The sequence below is a fragment of the Anolis carolinensis genome, chromosome 4, assembly GCF_035594765.1.
Source record: "Anolis carolinensis isolate JA03-04 chromosome 4, rAnoCar3.1.pri, whole genome shotgun sequence".
In the NCBI taxonomy this organism is placed as follows: domain Eukaryota; kingdom Metazoa; phylum Chordata; class Lepidosauria; order Squamata; family Dactyloidae; genus Anolis; species Anolis carolinensis.
Window position 1 is genome coordinate 1435348 of NC_085844.1, and position 20954 is coordinate 1456301.

At 42.9% G+C, this 20954-nt stretch overlaps 1 protein-coding gene and 1 pseudogene across 1 annotated transcript in view; one reads left to right on the forward strand and one right to left on the reverse strand.

Annotated features, from left to right (window-relative positions):
- The window catches only part of wdr97 (WD repeat domain 97), a 104788-nt gene that overhangs the window by 47877 nt on the left and 35957 nt on the right, over positions 1 to 20954 (forward strand). The window contains exons 17-21 of the mRNA XM_062979840.1: positions 145 to 303; positions 5709 to 5945; positions 12976 to 13140; positions 18185 to 18301; positions 19552 to 19674. Coding sequence (XP_062835910.1) covers positions 145 to 303; positions 5709 to 5945; positions 12976 to 13140; positions 18185 to 18301; positions 19552 to 19674 — 801 coding nt within the window. The remainder of the gene's footprint in view (positions 1 to 144; positions 304 to 5708; positions 5946 to 12975; positions 13141 to 18184; positions 18302 to 19551; positions 19675 to 20954) is intronic.
- Positions 14412 to 14484, reverse strand: LOC134299057 (U2 spliceosomal RNA; annotated as a pseudogene).

Below are 20954 nucleotides of genomic sequence, written 5' to 3' on the forward strand. Positions count from 1 at the left end.
CCTGTTGCAAGCCATGGTTGCCCATGGAGAAGGAAAACACCGCACATCCATCTGCAGAAATCCCATCCTGTACGAGGAGCCACTCTGAAGCCAACGCAGGTATGGATCCACCTCAACCAGGACTCTTTGCCTTCTTCTCCTCAGTATGAAAGCCAGTTAGATGTGATTGTGGAACCCAGACCTAAGCCTGTGGTGCCTCCAATGCCTCCGGAGCCTCCCGTGCCTCCCGTGCCTCTGATGCCTCCGGTCTCTGTGCCTTTGGCGGCACCCATGCCCCGCACTCCGTCCATGAAGAGTGGGAAGGTAGGGCTGCCAGCACGCACCTTTTGTGTCCTCCCCCCCTTCCATCCCTCCCTCTGCCTCCCCCTCGTCTGTGGGAATATTTGGGATCTACGGCAGAGTAAAGGCTGCTATATATAAACTTGTGGTAGGAAACTGGAGAGAAAATGCGCAGGATATGCTCTGTGGTTACTAGACATGTCCAAAAATCGTTTTGAATCGTATTTCGGATTTATTTCGGATTGTTCTCGCTTTTTGATATGCATTCCGAGACATTGTCTCACAGCGCAACCAGCAATGTAATTCTAACCATTGTTGGCCCATTCTCTAATTGTCTCTTAATGTTTCGTTAATTCCCCCCTCCCCCCAATTTTTTTAAAATATATTTTTTTAATTTAAAAAAAAAATTGTTTCTGCAACCTACCTTGAATGGGAGCTTAGTGGCATGGTGTCCACGATGGACGCAAAGGTGGGGGCTAGGGTCCTCTGCGTCCACGTGGAAGATTGCCATAAAATCCCGTTGTGTAGCCCGGGTGTCACGCCCTGGGCAACGGAGCACTAAGAACCGAACACAGAGGCCAATAACTATCTAATATCTTTATTAAGGAAATATGTAAGAATAATAAAAACAAGTAGGAAATAAAGTCCAATAAAAGACCTTTCAGGAAAGGTCAGAAATAGTCCAAAATTATATTGTCCAATATTTTATATTAGAGTCCAAAGTTGAAGATCCAAACCGAAACACACTCTATTTGCAAGCAATAGAGTGGGGAAACATCCAAATTCTTTCCAAGGTTCAAAGTAAGTCCACAGCAAAGGTAGAAACAAAGCTTGATACTAGATGCAAGGTCCAAGGCTGGAAACAAGGCAAGATATTTCTTGAATACTTGGCTAGACAAAGCAAGGCAAGGAACTGGAGTTGCGGACTTTGCAATTCCACACTAGGCTGGAAACACGAAATCACTCCTGAAGCTGCTCTGTTGACTCCGCACGGAACCTACCGTGCCAGGCACATTTAACTGGGTCTCGTTTTCCTGCAAAGCAGGTGTCCAGCGTTCTCTTTCCCTAGGGAACAGGAAACGAAACACAGCTCTCTCCAGATGTGAGACTCCCTAGATTTTCCCAGGGGAACATGGCTAATCAGTGTCTTGTTTAGCTGCAAGTCTCAAACTCCTCCGAACCTGCTCCTTCTCTCCCCTGCCCGCAGTATAGGACTGTCTCCTAACAAAAGGGGGTGAGAACTGCTCAAGGTCTGTTTTAATGGGTTCTTGGGCAAAAACATCAACATCAGGCATCTGGAAAAATTCCGACTCTTGCTGAGCCGGCGAAAACCCCATGTTTTCATCTTCATCAGCCACGGTGGCACTGGGAGCAGGACACCGGGCGAGCCATTCTGGGCTGGGCTTTGCACGGAGAGGGTGGTGGTCTGCAAACGGAGAGCAAGCAAGCCTTGTGTCTTGAGGGAGAGAGAAGGTGAAGGGGCCCAGTCTGACTGTTCCCACAGAGGGGTTTGGAGAAAGGGTTAGGGTTTTGTTGCTGGTTCTTTCTCTTAGCAAGGGAATTTCTAGTTTTCAAAGTATCTTTGCACTCCTTGCCAGGGCATTGCTTGGTATGGTGGTCACTGGTCCATTTATAATTGAAGGCATTGGGTTGAGGCTTGTGGGATCACATAGCCAGAGACACCATTGATTTCCAGTGTCCTTCTTGCTTACAAATATAGCAAGGGAATTTCTAGTTTTCAAAATATCTTTGCACAACTTGCAAGGGCATGGCAAATTTGATGAGGATAGCTCAAAAAATGAGGGCGGGAGAGCCCTGTAAAAGTCCCCCCCCCCCCCCGGGTTCCTTTTTTTTTGGCGATTGCACATGCGCGTCCGCCATTTTAGAAACAAATGTTTGGAAATATCTGAAATTTTTGGGTGAAAAAATCAGAAACACTTTCTATATCGAAGCGCCAGCGCCCCCTACTTTAGAAATGAGAATTGAAACATTTTTTCATTGATCGGACATGCCTAGTGGTTACTGCAGAGCCTTCGTAGCAGTTGAATCCACACACAAGGACATCTTGGAAAGATGTGAGTTTTTCAGGCTGCATGGCCATGTCCTAGCAGCATTCTCTCCTGATGTTTCACCCGCATCCATGGCCGGCATCTTCAGATATTCTGTTGGCAGTGAAACAAGTGGTGTGTGTGTGTGTATGTGTATAAATGTAATGTGCATTTTTCCCATGGAGTAAACAACAAAACCACTGAACCAAATCACGTCAAATTTGGCCACATAAGACATAGTCATCCAATCTATGTCTTTCAAACAAAAAACCTAGAAAAATAAAGTCCAAATTAGAGGATGAGGAAGAGCCAGTTTCCCCTGGGTACCAGTCAGAAGGGTAGGCCCCACCCCCTTTAGGCCCCGCCCACTTCATCTCCTAGCAATAATGGCACCCAGGGGACAGACAGAGTTCACTCAGGCCTCTTCCACACTGCCTATAAAATACAGATTATCTGATTTGAACTGGATTATATGGCAGTGAAGACTCAAGGCCCTTCCACACAGCTATACAACGTGTTAGGGTTTACAGTGTGTAGCGGAACCAGCAGTGTCCAGTTAACACCATGTGCAAAGAACTCACACCAGGCAGAGGAATTGAAAGAACAAAGGAACTTTACTTGTTGAGTTGAAATATAAGTAAACAGTTCAGCAATCGTACAATGTCCATGTAGTTGCATAAGATCAATAACTAATCAATCAGCATTCAATATATCTAGCATAGCATATTCAAACTGCTACTTGACCGTAGCCAGAGAGCCTGCCTTTTCTGTGCTCTCTCTGGAAGCCCAGATCACCAACTGACAATCTCAGCCATCTGCCAGCAAACCGATACATTGTTTGAGGCGTGGCCTGCCTCTGCAAAAACTGAGCTCTTTTACAAGCAACTTTGCAAGGATTTCTTTACACACACACACACACACACACATATAGCAAATTGGAGCAATACAACACAGAATGCCAAAGCAGATAATCCACAGTATCTGCTTTGAACTGGATTATCTTGAGTCCACACTGCCATATAATCCAGTTCAGCTGTGTAGAAGGGGCCTCATATAATCCAGTTCTAAGCAGATACTGTTTTCATTTCTCAACCTTAGCTAGAAACTCACGGCATGGAGGTGACCTGGTGCCTTGAAAACACTGGATACGGATTCATGACATATATTTCCCCTCCTAAAAATGATATGTATAGACATAGTAATACATAAAGCAAGAAAGTAAGACTATATCAGTTATCATGGTGAGAACAAACATCAAACTATTTAGGTTTTGAAGGCTACAGTAAATGGAATGTCTTGGTCATCATCAGTGCTCAGACATCTTTCCAGTGCACATACTCAGAATCGGGGAAATGCTTCCAGTGCACCAAATATTGTAGGTTGCCATAATGATGTCTAGTATTTCCTCCCATTTATAATGTTGTTGTCCATCAACGAGAATGGGACTGGGTATCTGAACTTGGGGATGCCATGTAGACTGATCAGAGGCTGGTTTCATCAGGCTGCAATGGAACACGGGATGTGTCCGGTTTAGATTGTGTGGAAACTAAAGCTGAACAGTCACTGGGTTGACAATACAATAAGGACCAACAAACTCTGTAGTCAGTTTTTTTGAAGGTTGGTCAACTTTTAAATACCGTATATTCTCAAGTATAAGACGAGTTTTTAAGCCCTTCTTTAGGGGGAGATGGTGGTGGGGTATAAATAAAGTTTTATTATTTTATTATTTTATTATTATTAACCCCAACCTGGGCTTCGAACCCACAACCGCTTGGTCAGTGGTGATTTTATTTCTTCCCCTCTCAAGTCCTTCATTTCTCTTTAAATAGTCTTCCAAAATTGACCAGTCAGTCATTTTTAACCCACTGCCTGTATTTTCCTTTAACAAAAATGTTAGTTTATTCATATTCTTTATTTTCATTACTTTGATTAACCAATCCTTTGTATCCGGTATTATGTCCATCTTCCACCTTTTCGCAAAAACCATTCTATCGGCTGTAGTAAAATAAGTAAACAACTTTTCTTTATTTTGGTTTGTCAAGAGTTCTGAGTCAAACATTCCTAATAAATCATATTCAGGTCTCATTGAGAAGTCCTTTTTCAAAATTCTTTGACATTCTATGTGAATGTTTTTCCAGTAGGCCAATGTTTTCCTGCAGGTCCACCACATGTGAAAATATCAACCTTCATTTCCAGCAGTTATTGTCCATATTTTTGTACATCATTCCCAATTTTTTCGGGGTGATGTACCAGCGGTGTAGCATTTTCAGCCAGTTTTCCTTCAGATCTGAGGCGTATGTGAATCTTAACTTCCTTACCCAAATTTCTTCCCATTCTTTTATCTGTATAGATCTTCCTATATTTCTAGCCCATTTTATCACTGAATTTTTAATTTCTTCTGTTTCAGTAGCCCATCCGAGGAGTTTATTATGTTATTTGAGTGATTATATTGCTTCTGTTTATGTGATTGTTTTAGTCAATTGGTATGTTTTTTTAAAATTCTTATAGTGTTTTTAGTGTTTTATTGTACAATGTTTTATGCTGATTTTATATTGGAAACTGCCCTGAGTCCCTTTCGGGAGAGAGGGCGGTATACAAATAAACTTTTACTTACTTACTACTTACTTTATTATAAATTATTGTTATTGACTTTTTCTCGTGTCAATTTGTCCAAAAGTCCTCTTCGGAAAAGCCTAATTTCTTATCGGAGTTGTATTCTTTAATCTGTAGATATTGTAGCCATGAGACTTCCTTGAACCTTTCCTGAATTTCTTGTTGTGGTCTTAATTCAGGTATATTGGTTTTCCCCATAAGCAATTCTTTATAGTAGGGCCATTTCACCCATCCAAGCAGTCTTCTTTGGTTGGCTTCCAACGGAGACAGAGCCGGCTCTAGGTAATTTTCAAGTGTAGGTGAACAAAATTTTGCCCCCCCCCAAACCAATCACTGAAAAATAAAAGCATTGGATAAGCGAAAATGTTGGATAATAAGGAGGAATTAAGGAAAAGCCTATTAAACATCAAATTACATTAAGATTTTACAAATTAAGCAGCAAAACATCATGTCTTACAACAAATCAACAGAAAAAGCAGTCTCGACAGCGCCCCGTATGTTTTGCACCCCAAGCGACCGCTTAGTTTGCCTCATTGTTGGACCGGCTCTGAACAGACAGAACCACTTTGGTCCTTTTACATCTTTTAAATGCTTTTTAAAGTATTTGTGACAGATCACCCAGGGAGCAGCCTGTTAAAATTGTATGTGTTTCATTGCCTGCCATTTTGGAAACACAGTCGCAGAAGGAGGGCCAAGTGAGTCTAGACTTTATTTTGGGGGATTCCAAAGGTCAGTTTTAACACCTCTGCCCTTGCATCCTATGCTTAGATCATCGTCTTCAAGGAGCCATCCAGCATCGCCTTCAAGAAGCAACAGGCCACGGCCATGGTCAGCCGGGAGCAGCAGCGGTCATTTTCTCCGGGCGGGAGCAGCTCATCCCCACAGCGCAGCAGCACCGGGTCCCCTTCGCGCCTCAAGAGCCACTCGTCTGAAATCATCAAGGGCTTTTTCCCGGAGAGGCAGGTCTCGAGCCCGCAGTGGAAGGACATGCCACCGCCTGTGAAGGTTAATGCTGTGGGGCAGGGGGGCAGGGATAGCAAAGCCCCTCTTTTGGAGATGGCCAAGAGTGGCCGGAGGTCTTGTGAAATCTGTCACACCTCAGGATAGCTTCACCTTGCTTTAAACACCAGACTACACACAGGCTGAAGTCTTTATCGTTTATTAAAAAGTAGAAGATAAAAGAGTTCTTAAAAACAAAAGTAGAGTTCCACAAGATCAATACAATATAAAGCCTTGGAGCATAATTCAAAGAAGCACCAGCAATAAACAGAGTCCCATTAGAACAGGGGTCCCCAAACTAAGGCCCGGGGGCCGGATGCGGCCCATCGAAGCCATTTATCCGGTCCCCATGGCACAAGAGCAGAAGGGGGTTGGGCTAAATGACCAAGGGGCCTCTTACAACCATCATTATTATAATTATTATTATTATTATTATTATTATTATTATTATTATTACTATTAACATTGAGGATGGGTGGACATCTGTCAGGGGCAATACTAACGGCTTTTGGTGCACAAAGGCAGAAGGGGATTGGACTAAATGGCCCAAGGGGTCTCTTCCAACCCTCTTTGTTGTTGTTGTTGTTGTTGTTGTTGTTGTTGTTGTTGTTATTAACATTGAGGCTGGGTGGCCATCTGTCAGGGATGCTTTGCTTGTGCTTTTGGTGCACAAAGGCAGAAGGGGATTGGACTAAATGGCCCAAGGGGTCTCTTCCAACCCTCTTTATTGTTGTTGTTGTTGTTGTTGTTGTTGTTGCTATTATTATTATTATTATTATTATTATTATTATTATTAACATTGAGGCTGGGTGGTCATCTGTCAGGGATGCTTTGCTTGTGCTTTTGGTGCACAAAGGCAGAACGGGATTGGACTGAATGGCCCAAAGGGTCTCTTCCAACCCTCTTTATTATTATTATTATTATTATTGTTATTGTTATTGTTATTGTTATTGTTATTATTTTGTTATTATTACTATTATTAATTATTATTTCTCGGTGGCCAACTATAGTCCGGCCCTCCAACGGTCCGAAGGTCATGAACTGGCTCCCTGTTTAAAAAGTTTGGGGACCCTTGCATTAGAACATGACAAAGTCCCAAGACAAAAGCTGCAAGATAATCCAGGAGAGAACTTGTTTCTTGGTTAGACAAAAAGTTGCTCTGAAAAAGGTTTGTTTCCAAACACAGTGCTTAATACACTGCAAAACATGAAGGCATTTCTTTGCCCTCTGACCTCTTTCTTATTAGCTATTCTCACACTCCTTTGAATTTTGAATTCCAAACGATCAGCTCGATCTAAGATTCCTGTTTCACCAAGGTCAGGCTTCTCATTAGAACTGTCCTCCTTTTCCAAGTCAATTTGCACCTGGCTAGTTTCAGTATCAACAACATCATTCCTTGCCGTGGGAAACTGAACTTGCGCACCCTGTTCCTCACCTTCTACAACAGGGACATTTTGCACCTGATTGTGAACCTGAACCAGAATCCCATCATCCTCATCAGAATCAGTATGAGACTCCAGCTGAGTCACAACAAAATCCATGTTGCGGTAGAGTAAACACACATAACACCTCTGCTAGGTAGGCACATGAATTCCTTCTTTCAGGTCCTCCTCCAGCTGCACAATGAAACTGTCTCAAATACAAGCACTTAGACAGGACCGGCCCGAGGAAATTCAAAGGGGTACGCAAATATTTTTTTGCGCCCCCTCCCCTGTGCCGCAGGAGGCGGGGCCAGGACTGGCCCCGCCTCCCGCACCCTAGCCCCGCCTCCCACGCAGGGCGGCCACTCCTCCCGCGGCGCAGGCGGCGTGGGAGGCGGGGCCAGGGTGCGCAGCGCAGGAGGCGGGGCCAGACGTGGCCCCGCCTCCCACGGGGCGCGCCCTGGCGCAGCCAAGCTGTGACAGGAGTTCTTCCAGGCCGCAGCATGAAAGGACTGCTGCTGCAGCGGGCACGCGCCGTGGGAGGCGTGGCCGGTCCCGCCTCCTGCGGGGTGCGCCCTGGCCTGGCTGCACCATGGTGCGCCCCGTGGGAGGTAGGGCCAGACCTGGCCACGCCTCCGCATCACACGGCCCCGCCTCCGCCAGGTGTGGCCCCGCCTCCTAGGGGCTCAATAGCGCCCCTGGGAAGGTGGCGCCCAACGCGGGGGCGTGGCCAGCATGCCATGTTGGGCCGGGCCTGCACTTAGATCCAATCCAACAAACACTGCAGAGTCCTTATCACAGTTAGCAGAGATGTATAGAACAGTCGCTGACCTTGTTCTCAGCACATCGCTTTAATAAGCATACTTGAAGTCTGGCTTTCAATCAAACTCCTTTGGAGGTTTATTCTTCAGACACTGCTGTGATTGTCAGCATTGTGAAGAAGCTTTTGGAGCTTGGAAGCTCGGGAGTGTAGAAGAATGGACATTGGGAGATGCCAGTAAAATCAATGCATACAGTTTTACTGTGTAGAGCAGCAAATACAGCACATACAAGCTAGGCAGACAGACAACTAACAACCGATGACTGATAACTGGTGGCTGGTAGCTGGTAGCTAATAGCTGATGCAAGAGGAAGAAACTCACTCTTATATCTGTATCCTCCCTCCTTCCAGACGCTCACAGGGTCATCACAGTCCATTACTGATTAACTTTTTCAACGTCCATACACTTCAGATGATGCAATCACTTTGCAATCCCAGGCACAGCACAAATTACATTTAAACATTCACCTTACACAAATCTTACATTGACTTAGATAACTATTTAAAGGTCTGCTATCAATATATAGAGATACAACCATAGCAAGAAATGCACACAACAAGGATGGCAAGGGAATTCCTTCCCAGGTCATCCTCAGAGCTCAAGATGCTTGTCTGTTCTTAAGGTGAAAAGCACGCATCTGTGTTTTAGATGGATTAGGGATCTGCTGGTTTCCCCAGTAATAGGCAGTAAGAGCACCTAAAGCTTCAGAGAGCTTCTGTTCCACCATTGCAAAGCTCCCTGCTTGGGCGGTGATGGCATGATTGTCAGCAGAGATGAACCTCTTCTGGCAGTGGCTAGTCATTTGTGTCAATGTTAAACAAGGGTGGAGCAAGCATGCTACCCTGAGGCAGGCCATTCTCCTGTTTCTCTGGCCCTGGAAAGGGGATGAAGAGAAAGGATGATCCAGCCTCAGATTTATTTATTTTATTTTATTTCGTGTCAAAATCATTGTACATTTCAAATAATGGAAATAGAAATAAAATTTAAAAAAAGATGAAAAAAAAGAAATCACAAGCAACTAAATAGTTTTGGACCAAAAGCGGGCGACAGCAACCGCATTGTCTGTAGCTTTAAACAACTCCTCCTCCGTGCATGAGGCAGGGCATTGTGGGCAAGCATACATGTGCTGAGTTGTTTGTTCAGCTCCACAGTCACACAAGGTGGAGGATTCCTCCAGGTAGGGCCAGTTTGGAAGCTGCAACTGGTACAGAGGTCGGCAGCCAGATTACTAGCTGGAGTGCCATACAGGGAACAGATAACTTCTATGTTACGGCAACTCCACTGGCTGCCAGTCTGCTTACGGGCTAAACACAAAGTGCTGGTCATTACCTATAAAGCCCTAAATGGTTTGGGCCCAGGCTATTTAAATGACCACATCTCTGTATACAAACCAACAAGAGTGCTATGGTTGGCTGAGAAAGCCCTGCTCTCGGTCCCACCCCTGTCTCAAGTGCAGCTGGTGGGAACGAGAGAGAGGACCTTCTCCGCGATCGCTCCCCACCTCTGGAACTCCCAGAGTAAATAAAGAATTTATTTATTTATTTCGTGTCAAAAGCATTGTATAACAAATACATTTCAAATAATGGGGGGGGGGGGGGGGAGAGATCACAAGCAACTAAATAGTTTTGGACCAAAAGCGGGCGACAGCAACCGCATTGTCCGTAGCTTTAAACAACTCCTCCTCCGTACATGAGGCAGGACATTGTGGGCAAGCCTTCATATGCGGAGTTGTGTGTTCAGCTCCACAGTCACACAAGGTGGAGGATTCCTCCAGGTAGGGCCACCTTGCCAAGTTGTCTTTAGATCTGCCCACTCCGCTTCTGAGTCTGTTCAGGGACTTCCAAGTTGCCCATTCTTGGTTGACCCTCGTGGGGGGCCATCCAGTTGGGATTGCCTGGTTTAGCTGCCCAGAGGGACATCCTTGCTGTTGCTGGAGGAACATCGAGAGGAGTGGTGGTTCTCATGAAGCCCTTCCTTGACTTGAGTCTGGTGGGAGGAGGGTGAGAGTCATGCAGTGGGTGGCTTTCACAATGTTCGACCTTTTTTCTCTCACCATTAGCGGCAACTTCCCATCGCACGTCAGGAGGGGCAATGCCAGCTAACTTGTAGAGTTTATCAACAGGTGTCGGTTTAAGGCATCCCGTGATGATTCTGCATGTTTCCTTCAGTGCTATGTCCACCTGCTTTGCATGGGCAGACTTGTGCCAGACAGGACAGGCAGACTCTGCCGTTGAGAAAGACAAGGCCAGGGCTGATGTTCTCACTACTTGTGGGTCTGCACCCCATGCGCTGCCAGTCAGTTTCCGCAGGATGTTATTGCGTGCAGCTACTTTGTGCTTGGTGTTCGTGCAGGGTTTCCTATATGTTAGTGTTCGGTCTAAGGTGACACCAAGGTATTTAGGATGGAAACAGTGTTCGAGCTCTTGGCCTTCCCAAGTAACTTTCAGTTTCCTGTTGGCTTTGCGGTTACGTAGGTGGAAAGCACACACTTGTGTCTTGGCAGGGTTGGGCTTCAGGTGGTTCTCTTTGTAGTAGCTGGAGAGATCTTTCAAGGCATTAGAGTGAGTTGCTTTTCAACTGTTTCAAAATCTTTTGCTTGTGTTGTAAGGCATTGGATCCAGCCTCAGATAAACAGCTATGTTTCTCTGTGTTCATTATTTTAAACTGCTTTGCCTTGGAGGAAGAGAAAGGACTGTTCCCCTTTCCTCCCTCCCTCCTTTCTCTGCAGGCAAGCCAGTTTGCAAAACCTGAAATGGAGCTCTTTGGCCGAAGAAGAACAGCGTTCCGGAGACCTCCATTTCATAGTTTTGAAACTTCCTTGCCTTTGGGGAAAGAAGAAAGGAAGGAAAAGAAGAAGGAATCAGCCAGAAATGGCTCTGCGACTATTATGTGAGGAACACAAAATAACCATTTTTGACATCCCAGAAATGGGGTGCAACTACAGTAGAGTCTCGCTTATCCAAGCCTTGCTTATCCAAGCCTCTGGATAATGCAAGCCATTTTTGTAGTCAATGTTTTCAATATATCATGATATTTTGGTGCTAAATTCGTAAATACAGTAATTTACAACATAACATTACTGCGTATTGAACTACTTTTTTTGGTCAAATTTGTCGTATAACATGAAGTTTTGGCGCTTAATTTGTAAGATCATAACCCAATAATCCCTCCTTATTATCCAAGATATTCGCTTATCCAAGCTTCTGCCGGCCCGTTTAGCTTGGATAAGTGAGACTCTACTGTATTACCAAGGCCGTAGCCAGAAAAAATTTTGGGAGAGGTTTTGAAAATTTGGGGGGGGGGGGGTTGAACCCCTAGCACACACCCCTCCCTGCCACAAACCTGTAAATATCTGCTTGAAATAGTGCCTGGAGGGACTCTTAATGTTTTGTGTCTCATAGACTTAGCATGGGGATTTGGTTAACCAGTTAAAATTCACGAGTAAACCAAGTTTTTTTTATAACCTGAAAAATTTCGGGGGGGGGGGGGGGTTGTGTTGTGGTAATCTCTGAGCGGTTAGACTCAATTTAACCCTCTCTGGGGGAGATTCCACCAAAATCAGCAGAGTAGCAAAAGCAAAGCTTTCAAATGCAATGGAGTGCAGAGTCCCAATAAAAGTTCAAAAAGTATTTATTCAGGTAAAAAGAACTCCATTGTACATAGTGTTGGATTATGGTTGCATGTGTATGAAATGTAAATCAAGTGTTTCTGCTGTTTTTGCAAGAGTGTGTGTTTCAGTAATGAAACAGTTAACAGCAGGCTAGTTTTGACTGACAGCCTGTTGTGACCGCTATGACCTATCAGTCATGATTTCCGGCTTTGGAGGTCGGAATTTCCTGCAGACGGAGGAATGTGTTTTTTCTTATCTCCGTGTGTGTTGAGCTGGTGCTTGCCGAGCGAAGAGGCTATAGAAGAATGCCAGCTCAGAGCGATAGCTTTTGCTGTGCTTTGTAAATATGTTTGTAGATATTGAAATAAATGTTTGGACTTCAGACTACAGATGTGTTTGAGTCTGACATTGAACAGAGGAATTGGTGCGGCAGATGATTGCAACCAATTCATCAGGGTGCTGGAGAAGATGATCGATGGAGTCTGAAGAAACCCACCCAGCACGCATCCTGACCCCCACGCTGACAGATAGAAAGGCTTGGGAGCTGTCTAGTCTACTCTAGACTGGTTTCTAAGGAAAAATAAGAAAGGAAAAATAACAAACATCTAAATAGTTACATCTTGCCAGGAGAGATGGCAGGACGTGTTGTTAGCTAGAAGAACAAAAAGGGAGAAGAGAGAACCAAAATGGTTCCAACCTCATGGTCCAGTTTATTGGGGCCATAAAAGACATTCTGACCAATGAGAAGTTAGTGTCCCTAAATATTCACATTTCTACTAATTTCAAAGTAAGGGATGTGATGTACACAGGATAGAGAGAAACACAGTGAAGCCTGTCTAGGCATGTTTTGGAAACAGGGAAAGGATTCCCTCAATCTAACTCTATCAGCTATCTGACGACATCTAGACTTGAGTAGTCCAGGGTGATTTCCCAACAGGTTGAACCCCTAAAACCGCCCCCTCGCTACAGGCCTGACTATTACACAGTTCTGACTATTATGCGATGAAATACAGTACATATCGCTATTGGGGAAAACACAGCCCACTTGGCTGCTTGCTTCCCTTCAACTAGGAAGGAGTCCAAGGGTGATGTGGCTTGGTGATACAGCAACATGGTTTTGCAAAAAAAGGTACAACCGGACCCAAAAGAGTGCAGTTTCTGACTCCAGCCTTGTTGCCCCCCAGAGCCATCACAGCGTGCCACTGCCCAGGATCGGCTCGGGGTTCGTGCCCAATTCAGTGGTTTCCCAGCAGCTCCGCAGCCTGGAAGAGCTGGAGTTCATGAGGAGGAAGGCGGAGGAAGACGAGGAAGAGGAGGAGAGGATTATGGAGATCACAGGGCCCACGGAGGTAAGGCCAAGAGGAAAGAAACAGTGGTCCCAAGATCACTCCAAAAGAACTAGTCTGGATAAGGTTGATGAAGCAGTAAACTATGTTAGCACAATTCCTGCAAGAAAAGACTGCTTACAAAGAGAGGCACATGAGGGTATAGTGCTGTCCACACTAAAGCCTTGTCCCGTCTGCATTTATTTATTTATTTATTTATTTATTTACAGTATTTATATTCCGCCCTTCTTTCTCACCCCGAAGGGGACTCAGGGCGGATTACAATGAACACATATATGGCAAACATTCAATGCCAACAGACAAACAACATTCAGTTTAGACAGACACAGAGGCATTTTTTTAAACATTTTTCCAGCTTCACGATTCCGGCCACAGGGGGAGCTGTTGCTTCACCGTCCACTAGTGGCTGTACTGTACTTCCTCATTCCTTTCCTCGTGTTTTGCTGGCAGTTTTTTATGGTGTTGTAAATTAGCCTCCCACATAAAGCGTCCCTAAATTTCCCTAATTGACAGGTGCAACTGTCTTTCGGGGCTGCATAGGTCAACAGCAAGCCAGGGCTATTAATAGTCGGAGGCTTAACCCGACCCGGGCTTCGAACTCATGACCTCTCGGTCAGTGATTTATAGCAACTGGTTACTAGCCAGCTGCGCCACAGCCCTGCCCCAATGCTTGCTGTTTTGTTTCCTCTCTCTCCTTTCTCCTCCTATCCTAATTGGCCGGGCTGTGGCGCAGATGGTTAGTAACCAGCTGCAATAAATCACTATTGACCGGGCTTCGAACTCATGACCTCTCGGTCAGTAGTGATTTATAGCAGCTGGTTACTAGCCAGCTGCGCCACAACCCTCCTCTTTTTTCTCAGTGGATAACAAAGTAAGAGGTCACAGCCTATCATGGCTACTTAAATCCGAGGCAGATAGTCCTGCCCCTATTTACATCTCCTTTTACTTGAATCCTGTAGTAATAATAATAATAATAATAATAATAATAATAATAATAATAATAATAATAATATAAATAAACTTTATTTTTATATCCCGCCCCATCTCCCCGAAGGGACTCGGGGTGGCTCACAACAGGGACAAGCCCGAAACAACAACAACATATTCGACATAAACTTAAAACATTCCAACAATACACAGAATAAAATAATGGACAAATACACTAACATTAATGTATTAGACCCCCCCTCACTTTATATATCTATCTATATATCACTTTCTGTGGTCCGCTCTCCTGCTTCTCTTGACATGATCAACACACTTCTAACTTTTGAATTTGTTTTAATGGATTTTAACTGTGAATTTTTAATACTACACTTGATCTTAGCCAAAAGGCCGAGAAGCGATGGGATGCCTAATGACCCCCATTTTTGAGCATCTATTTTAATGATTTAATGCTTTGTTTAGCTAAAATGGCCTCTCCTTCACTAGTAACCAGGAACAGAAAGATTTTCATCCTGATGTATGCAGATGACCTAGTGTTCATCACCCTTTTGAATATTGATATGAATGATTTAGTGCCTTGTTTAGCTAAATGGGCTCTCCTTCACCAGTAGCCAGGAACAGAAAGGTTTTCATCCTGATGTATGCAGACGATCTAGTGCTCTTCTCCCTCTCTCGGTTGGGTCTTAAAAATCTCACGAAGGCTTTCAGTGAATTTTTAATACTGTAATGTTATGTTTAATCCTGCTTTAATGTTTGCATACTTGTATATTTTAAATTGTGTTCTAATGCTTTTAAGTTAAGCCACTTTGAATCTCCTTCGGGAGAGATAAAGCAGGATATAAATAAATATAAAAATAATAATGCCTTCATATATTTTGACCACAGGTGTCCAATGTTCCAACATTTTCTTTTAATGTTGACCCAATTCCATGTTTGCCAATGGTTTTGCTCACCACAGGTCTTGCTTTGAGTCCTTTGTCTCAAGGCTGTATTCTATTTTTCTGGAATTGTTGGCAGTAGGAATACAACTTATTGCTATATCCTATTTGCCACTACCCTGTTTCCCCGAAAATAAGGCATCCCCAAAAATAAGACCTAGTAGAGATTTTGCTGAATTGCTAAATATAAGGCCTGCCCCGAAAGTAAGACCTAGCAAAGTTTTTGTTTGGAATTATGCTCGCCAAACACAACACCAGAGCATGCAGGATTCGTAAATGTACATACATGAAAATAATGCTGTACATGAAAATAATGGCAGTAACAAGAAATTCTTGCTAGGATTCACAGTTTGTTTGGTTATGTTGGTTTGCGATGACATCCACTATACAGTATATAATAAATGTCCATTTTTTTGTTCAACAATAAAAGTGAATTCTTCTTCATGGAAAAATAAGACATCCCCTGAAAATAAGACCTAGCACATCTTTGGGAGCAAAAATTAATATAAGACACTGTCTTATTTTCGGGGAAACACGGTATGTCTTACTTATGACTATGTTGTTTCTTTGTTAAAAACAGCAAATATTCATTTCTTTCAACAAGGCCATGGAGCCAGAACTAGGTCTGGGGGAATTGTTGCATGGGTGGCATCACTTTGGTTTTTTTTCTTTTATTTTAAATTTGCAAATTTAACCCAAAAAATTGACAATAAAAATATGTACACATATATACATAGACATACATATTTCCTAACATTTATACAGTGTGTGTTCCTGTTTACGCTGTTTCCTCTCTCCGCACCCATTCTGATGTATTGACGTTCTGCGCTTTGGGTTGGAGACAATCATATATAATTATATCCCTTCCTTCCCAGTGAAATATTTTTCCATTCTTCCTTCTATCATAATAGTCACTATCTTAAAATCCCATGCCAGAAATTACAGGCACACACACGGGAAGGGACAGAGAGAGAAGATAGGAAGCAGAGGGCAATTTATCACAGCCTCTGCTGTCTGATGCAATACAAGCTTAACCCTTTACACACTGGGCATAGTGGACAGCACACAGTGTATGATGCAATATCTTGCTCACATTGCATGACCGTGACTCAATTACATTTAAACAACTCTATATACAATCATTCCCACTTTAACAGAAATTCTACCAAATAAAGATGAAATGGTAAAGGCCTCTCTCTTGCTCGGCAAAAGTGCTTCATGCCATTCCTTCGTTGGACTGGGATTTTCTCTCTAATTAATGGGAAACATCTAGGATTTGTTTTGAGGGATTGGTTGATTCACAAGGTCAGGCTAAGAAGACCTTTGGAGGCTCTATTGATCTAAATCATAATGTGATCCAAAATGAAAATAAAGAGCGATCCTCAAAAGAAAATGGGATTATAAAAGTACGGGCAGAAACAGACAAGTCTCCATGTTTGATAAAGAAGAGGTCAGTTGACACATTTTAATAGAATTGGAACCATTTATATCATTGATAAAGAAAATGTAAAAATGCCGGCGGGTTTTGAAGATTAAAATACTGAGATAGTAAGGTAAAATACAGAAGTTGTATTAAGGTAAGAAGATAATGGGACAGCAAGAATATTATCATTATATATCTTTAATATGGTAGGTGGAAAATCCATTTGAACTTTCAAATATGTTTATTTTAGGATTTTTTTAAGATGGAGAAGAACACAGGAATTAATTTTAGTAGGTGTATGGGTGAAATAAGTGATGCATTGGAAAATTAATGTGTTTACAAATTGGATAATGATACTTCTATAGCTGCATAATAATAATAATAATAATAATAATAATAATAATAATAATAATAATAATAATAGATTTGGGCATTCCCATATGTATCTGATTCAAAATATAAACAATAATAAACCATAACATTATTATTATTATATTTATCTATATCCTGCTTTACCGCTCCCGGCTCAACATAAAAGCATTAACATACAATTGAAGGTACAGTAGAGTCTCTCTTATCCAAGACTCACTTATCCAACGTTCTGGATTATCCAACGCATTTTTGTAGTCAATGTTTTCAATACATCGTGATATTTTGGTGCTAAATTCGTAAGTATAGTAATTACAACACAACATTACAGCGTATTGAACTACTTTTTCTGTCAAATTTGTTGTATAACATGAAGTTTTGGTGCTTAATTTGTAAAATTAACCTAATTTGATGTTTAATAGGCTTTTCCTTAATCCCTCCTTATTATCCAACATACTCACTTATCCAACGTTCTGCCGGCCTGTTTATGTTGGATAAGTGAGACTCTACTGTAATAATAATATAGATAAAGATTTGGGCATTCCCATATATATCTGATTCAAAATATAAACAAGTCTACTTTTACAACCTCTCCGTTTTAATCCATGTTTTTATTAGTTCTTGTCATTGGTTTTTATTGGCTAATGTTTAAATTTTTATAATTGTGCATGTTTTTTGTCTATTGTTGTGTTTTATATTGCTACTGTTTTTATTCGGGCTTGGCCCCATGTAAGCCGCCCTGAGTCCCCTTTGGGGAGGTAGAGGCAGGATATAAAAATAAAGTTGTTGTTGTTGTTATTATTATTAACCATAACATTACTATTATTGTATTTATTTATTTCCCGCTTTACCTCTCCCGGCTCAACATAAAAGCATTAACTTACAATTGAAGATATACAGATATGCAAACATTAAAACAGGATGGATTATAAATAGTACTAAAACCATTGAAACATATTCAAAGTTAAAAATAAAGTAACATTTTTGAAATGAATCATAACTTCCACTGAGATGGAAAATGGTGTTTATTTGTGACCACTCCCACTTCATTGATATCTGAAAAGTTTTGATTGCCAGGGAAAGACAGCAACTTGATACTTATTCTGTTTATTCCTTTTGCAATTTCTTAAGAAGATGGATGTAAAGATGGAGATGTTTGGGAAAAGATTTCCTTGATTAGATCTTAGTCTAACTTGGCTGATTGTGTCTATTTGGATGTGAGAGTGGTCTGTTTCCTGGTGCTCCACCTCTGGCAGTGAAATGCCTGGGGTCAGCCTTGGTTGTCCTGCCACCAGTCAACGGCTGGAGGCCACTGGTCAGTTGCTGGAGACATGACCTACAAAAGCTGCCCTTACTCTGCTGTGTTTTCCAGGAGAGCCGCTTGGATAGAAGCTTCTTCTGGTCACCTCCCCAGGACACTTCACCCCCGCCAGAACCTGCAAAATCGCCAGCGCGGCCCCGCACTCCAAAGTCCCCCAGCTTCAAAGCGGTGAGGAGGGGTGTAACAAAGTACGAATTTTTGGTTTACAGATGTTATGTTTAATTGTGCGTTTGTGTTTTAAAAGGGTAAGTATTACAGTTATTACATCTCAGCACTCAGAGGCTGGTTGCCATGGAGAAGTAGGCGGATCCAACTACCGTTTTGTTGAAGAAGTGCAGAGTTTAAAAAAGAGAGTCAGTCTGTGCTCTGATGAGGCACAGGGAAGATTGGTCCTAGGTTGAGGGGATCAAGGAGACTCAATTGTTCATTTTGAGTCGGTTTAAAATAAGTTTGGTGACTTATTTAATGTAGTCTTAAGTATTAAGTATTTTTATTGTACTGTTTTAAATGTATTTATTGGATTATTTTAAATTGATTGTTTTAATTTTTATGTTTTATTTTTGTACTGTATACCAGCATTGAATTTGCCAGATTGTGAGCCGCCCTGAGTCCCTTCGGGTGAGAAGGGCAGCATAGAAATGATGGAAATAAATAAATAAATAAATAAATAAATATTCTGTGTCCTGGTAAGGAGCAGAGAATCTGTGATCGTATATCACAGGGGTGACTGCGGTTTAAAAGTAGCAGAGAAAGAAGTTCTAATTACTTTAAGTAAGAGAAGTGACACTTTAGGGAGTTTGACTCACCTCAGTCTAGTATTGTAACTGTTAATAGGGATACCTCCAAGTGAGAAACAACATTGTAAGCACTAAGCTCTGTGCTTGAATAAACTTGTTATTGTTCTTCCAACATCTAAGCCTCTGTCGCATATATTATAAACCAAGTTACGTTACCATCTAAAGTGAATAAGAAGAAAGAAAGAGAAGTAAAAGGTCTCCTCTCTGAGTCTTTGGTGGTTGCATCTTTACAAATTGGTGGCAGTCGTTATTAGCTCCTTTACAAAGTGGTGGCAGCGGTGGGATAAAAAGATTCCCGCTGCCTGAAAGAACCTTAGATGTTCATAGCTCCTCACAAGGGGGTCACTTCCGAAGGGCGAGGAGGGAAGGAATGGCTAAGGATGTGGGCAGACAGCGGGACGTGGGTCATCTCTGCAGTTGGTTTACCTAGAAAGCGGTTTCAAGAGAAGGCCTCCTTTCAGGCACTCGGAATCCGTAGAGGGGTCCCAGGGGGTGCCTTGAGCCGGGTTTTTCAGTTGGATTGCCCTGCCTTTCCCAGAGCGTTTTTGTAGGTACTCCACTCAAACACAAGCCTTTCTTGTAATAAACTCTTGGCTTTGCCATGCCTCTCCTTTGTTTCAGACGGCCTCTGCGGTTTTCATGACACAGCTGCGTGAATCCCTATACAAAGACAAACGGAAAGAGCCGCCGTTCTTCGTCCTGCCGTTTTTGGAGCACGACTGGTTTAAGGCACTTTTCCCGGAGGTGAGTTTACAGGGAACAAGGAAGGCTTCGGGTGACATCACAGGAGGGAATGAAAATTCATGGCGAAATCTATTAATCCTGTATTAATAGAAACACCAGGGTCAAATGAACCTGTTGGAAGAGTTATTTCAAGGAAGGAAGCAAGGAAGGGAGGAAGGTGTCAGGATTTGGCATTTTTTACTCAATAGCAGAGTTAATACCTCTGGCCTAACCACCTGTTGAAGAATTAAGCCACAGTAATTGAACCATGGTGGTTAATGCAATATATAGGTTGTAGTTATACTGAGGGTTGATGAGGGTTGAAATTTGATGAGGGTTGGTTTATTTATTTCGTGTCAAAAGCATTGCATAACAAAATACATTTTAAAATGATGGGGGAAAAAAGGAATCACAAGCACCTAAATAGTTTTAGACCAAAAGCGGGCAACAGCAACCGCATTGTCCGTAGCTTTAAACAACTCCTCCTCCGTGCATGAGGCAGGGCATTGTGGGCAAGCACACATATGCGGAGTTGTTTGTTCAGCTCCACAGTCACACAAGGTGGAGGATTCCTCCAGGTAGTGCCACCTTGCCAGGTTGTCTTTAGATCTGCCCACTCCACTTCTGAGTCTGTTCAGGGACTTCCAAGTTGCCCATTCTTGGTTGACCCTCGTGGGGGGCCATCCAGTTGGGATTGCCTGGTTTAGCTGCCCAGAGGGACACCCTTGCTGTTGCTGGAGGAACATCAAGAGGAGTGGTGGTTCTCATGAAGCTTTTCCTTGATTTACGTCTACTGGTAGGAGGCTGATAGCCATGCAGTGGGTGGCTTTCACAATGTTCGACCTTATTTCTCTCACCGTTAGCAGCAACTTCCCGTCGCACGTCAGGAGGGGCAATGCCAGCTAACTTGTGGAGTTTATCCACAGGTGTAGGTTTAAGGCATCCCGTGATGATTCTGCATGTTTCATTCAGTGCTATGTCCACCTGCTTTGCATGGGCAGACTTGTGCCAAACAGGACAGGCAGACTCTGCCGTTGAGAAAGACAAGGCCAGGGCTGATGTTCTTACTACTTGTGGGTCTGCTCCCCATGCGCTGCCAGTCAGTTTCCGCAGGATGTTGTTGCGTGCAGCTACTTTGTGCTTGGTGTTCATGCCGTGTTTCCTATATGTTAGTGTTCGATCTAAGGTGACACCAAGGTATTTAAGATGGAAACAGTGTTCGAGCTCTTGGCCTTCGCAAAGTAACTTTCAGTTTCCTGTTGGCTTCATGGTTACGTAGGTGGAAAGCACACACTTGTGTC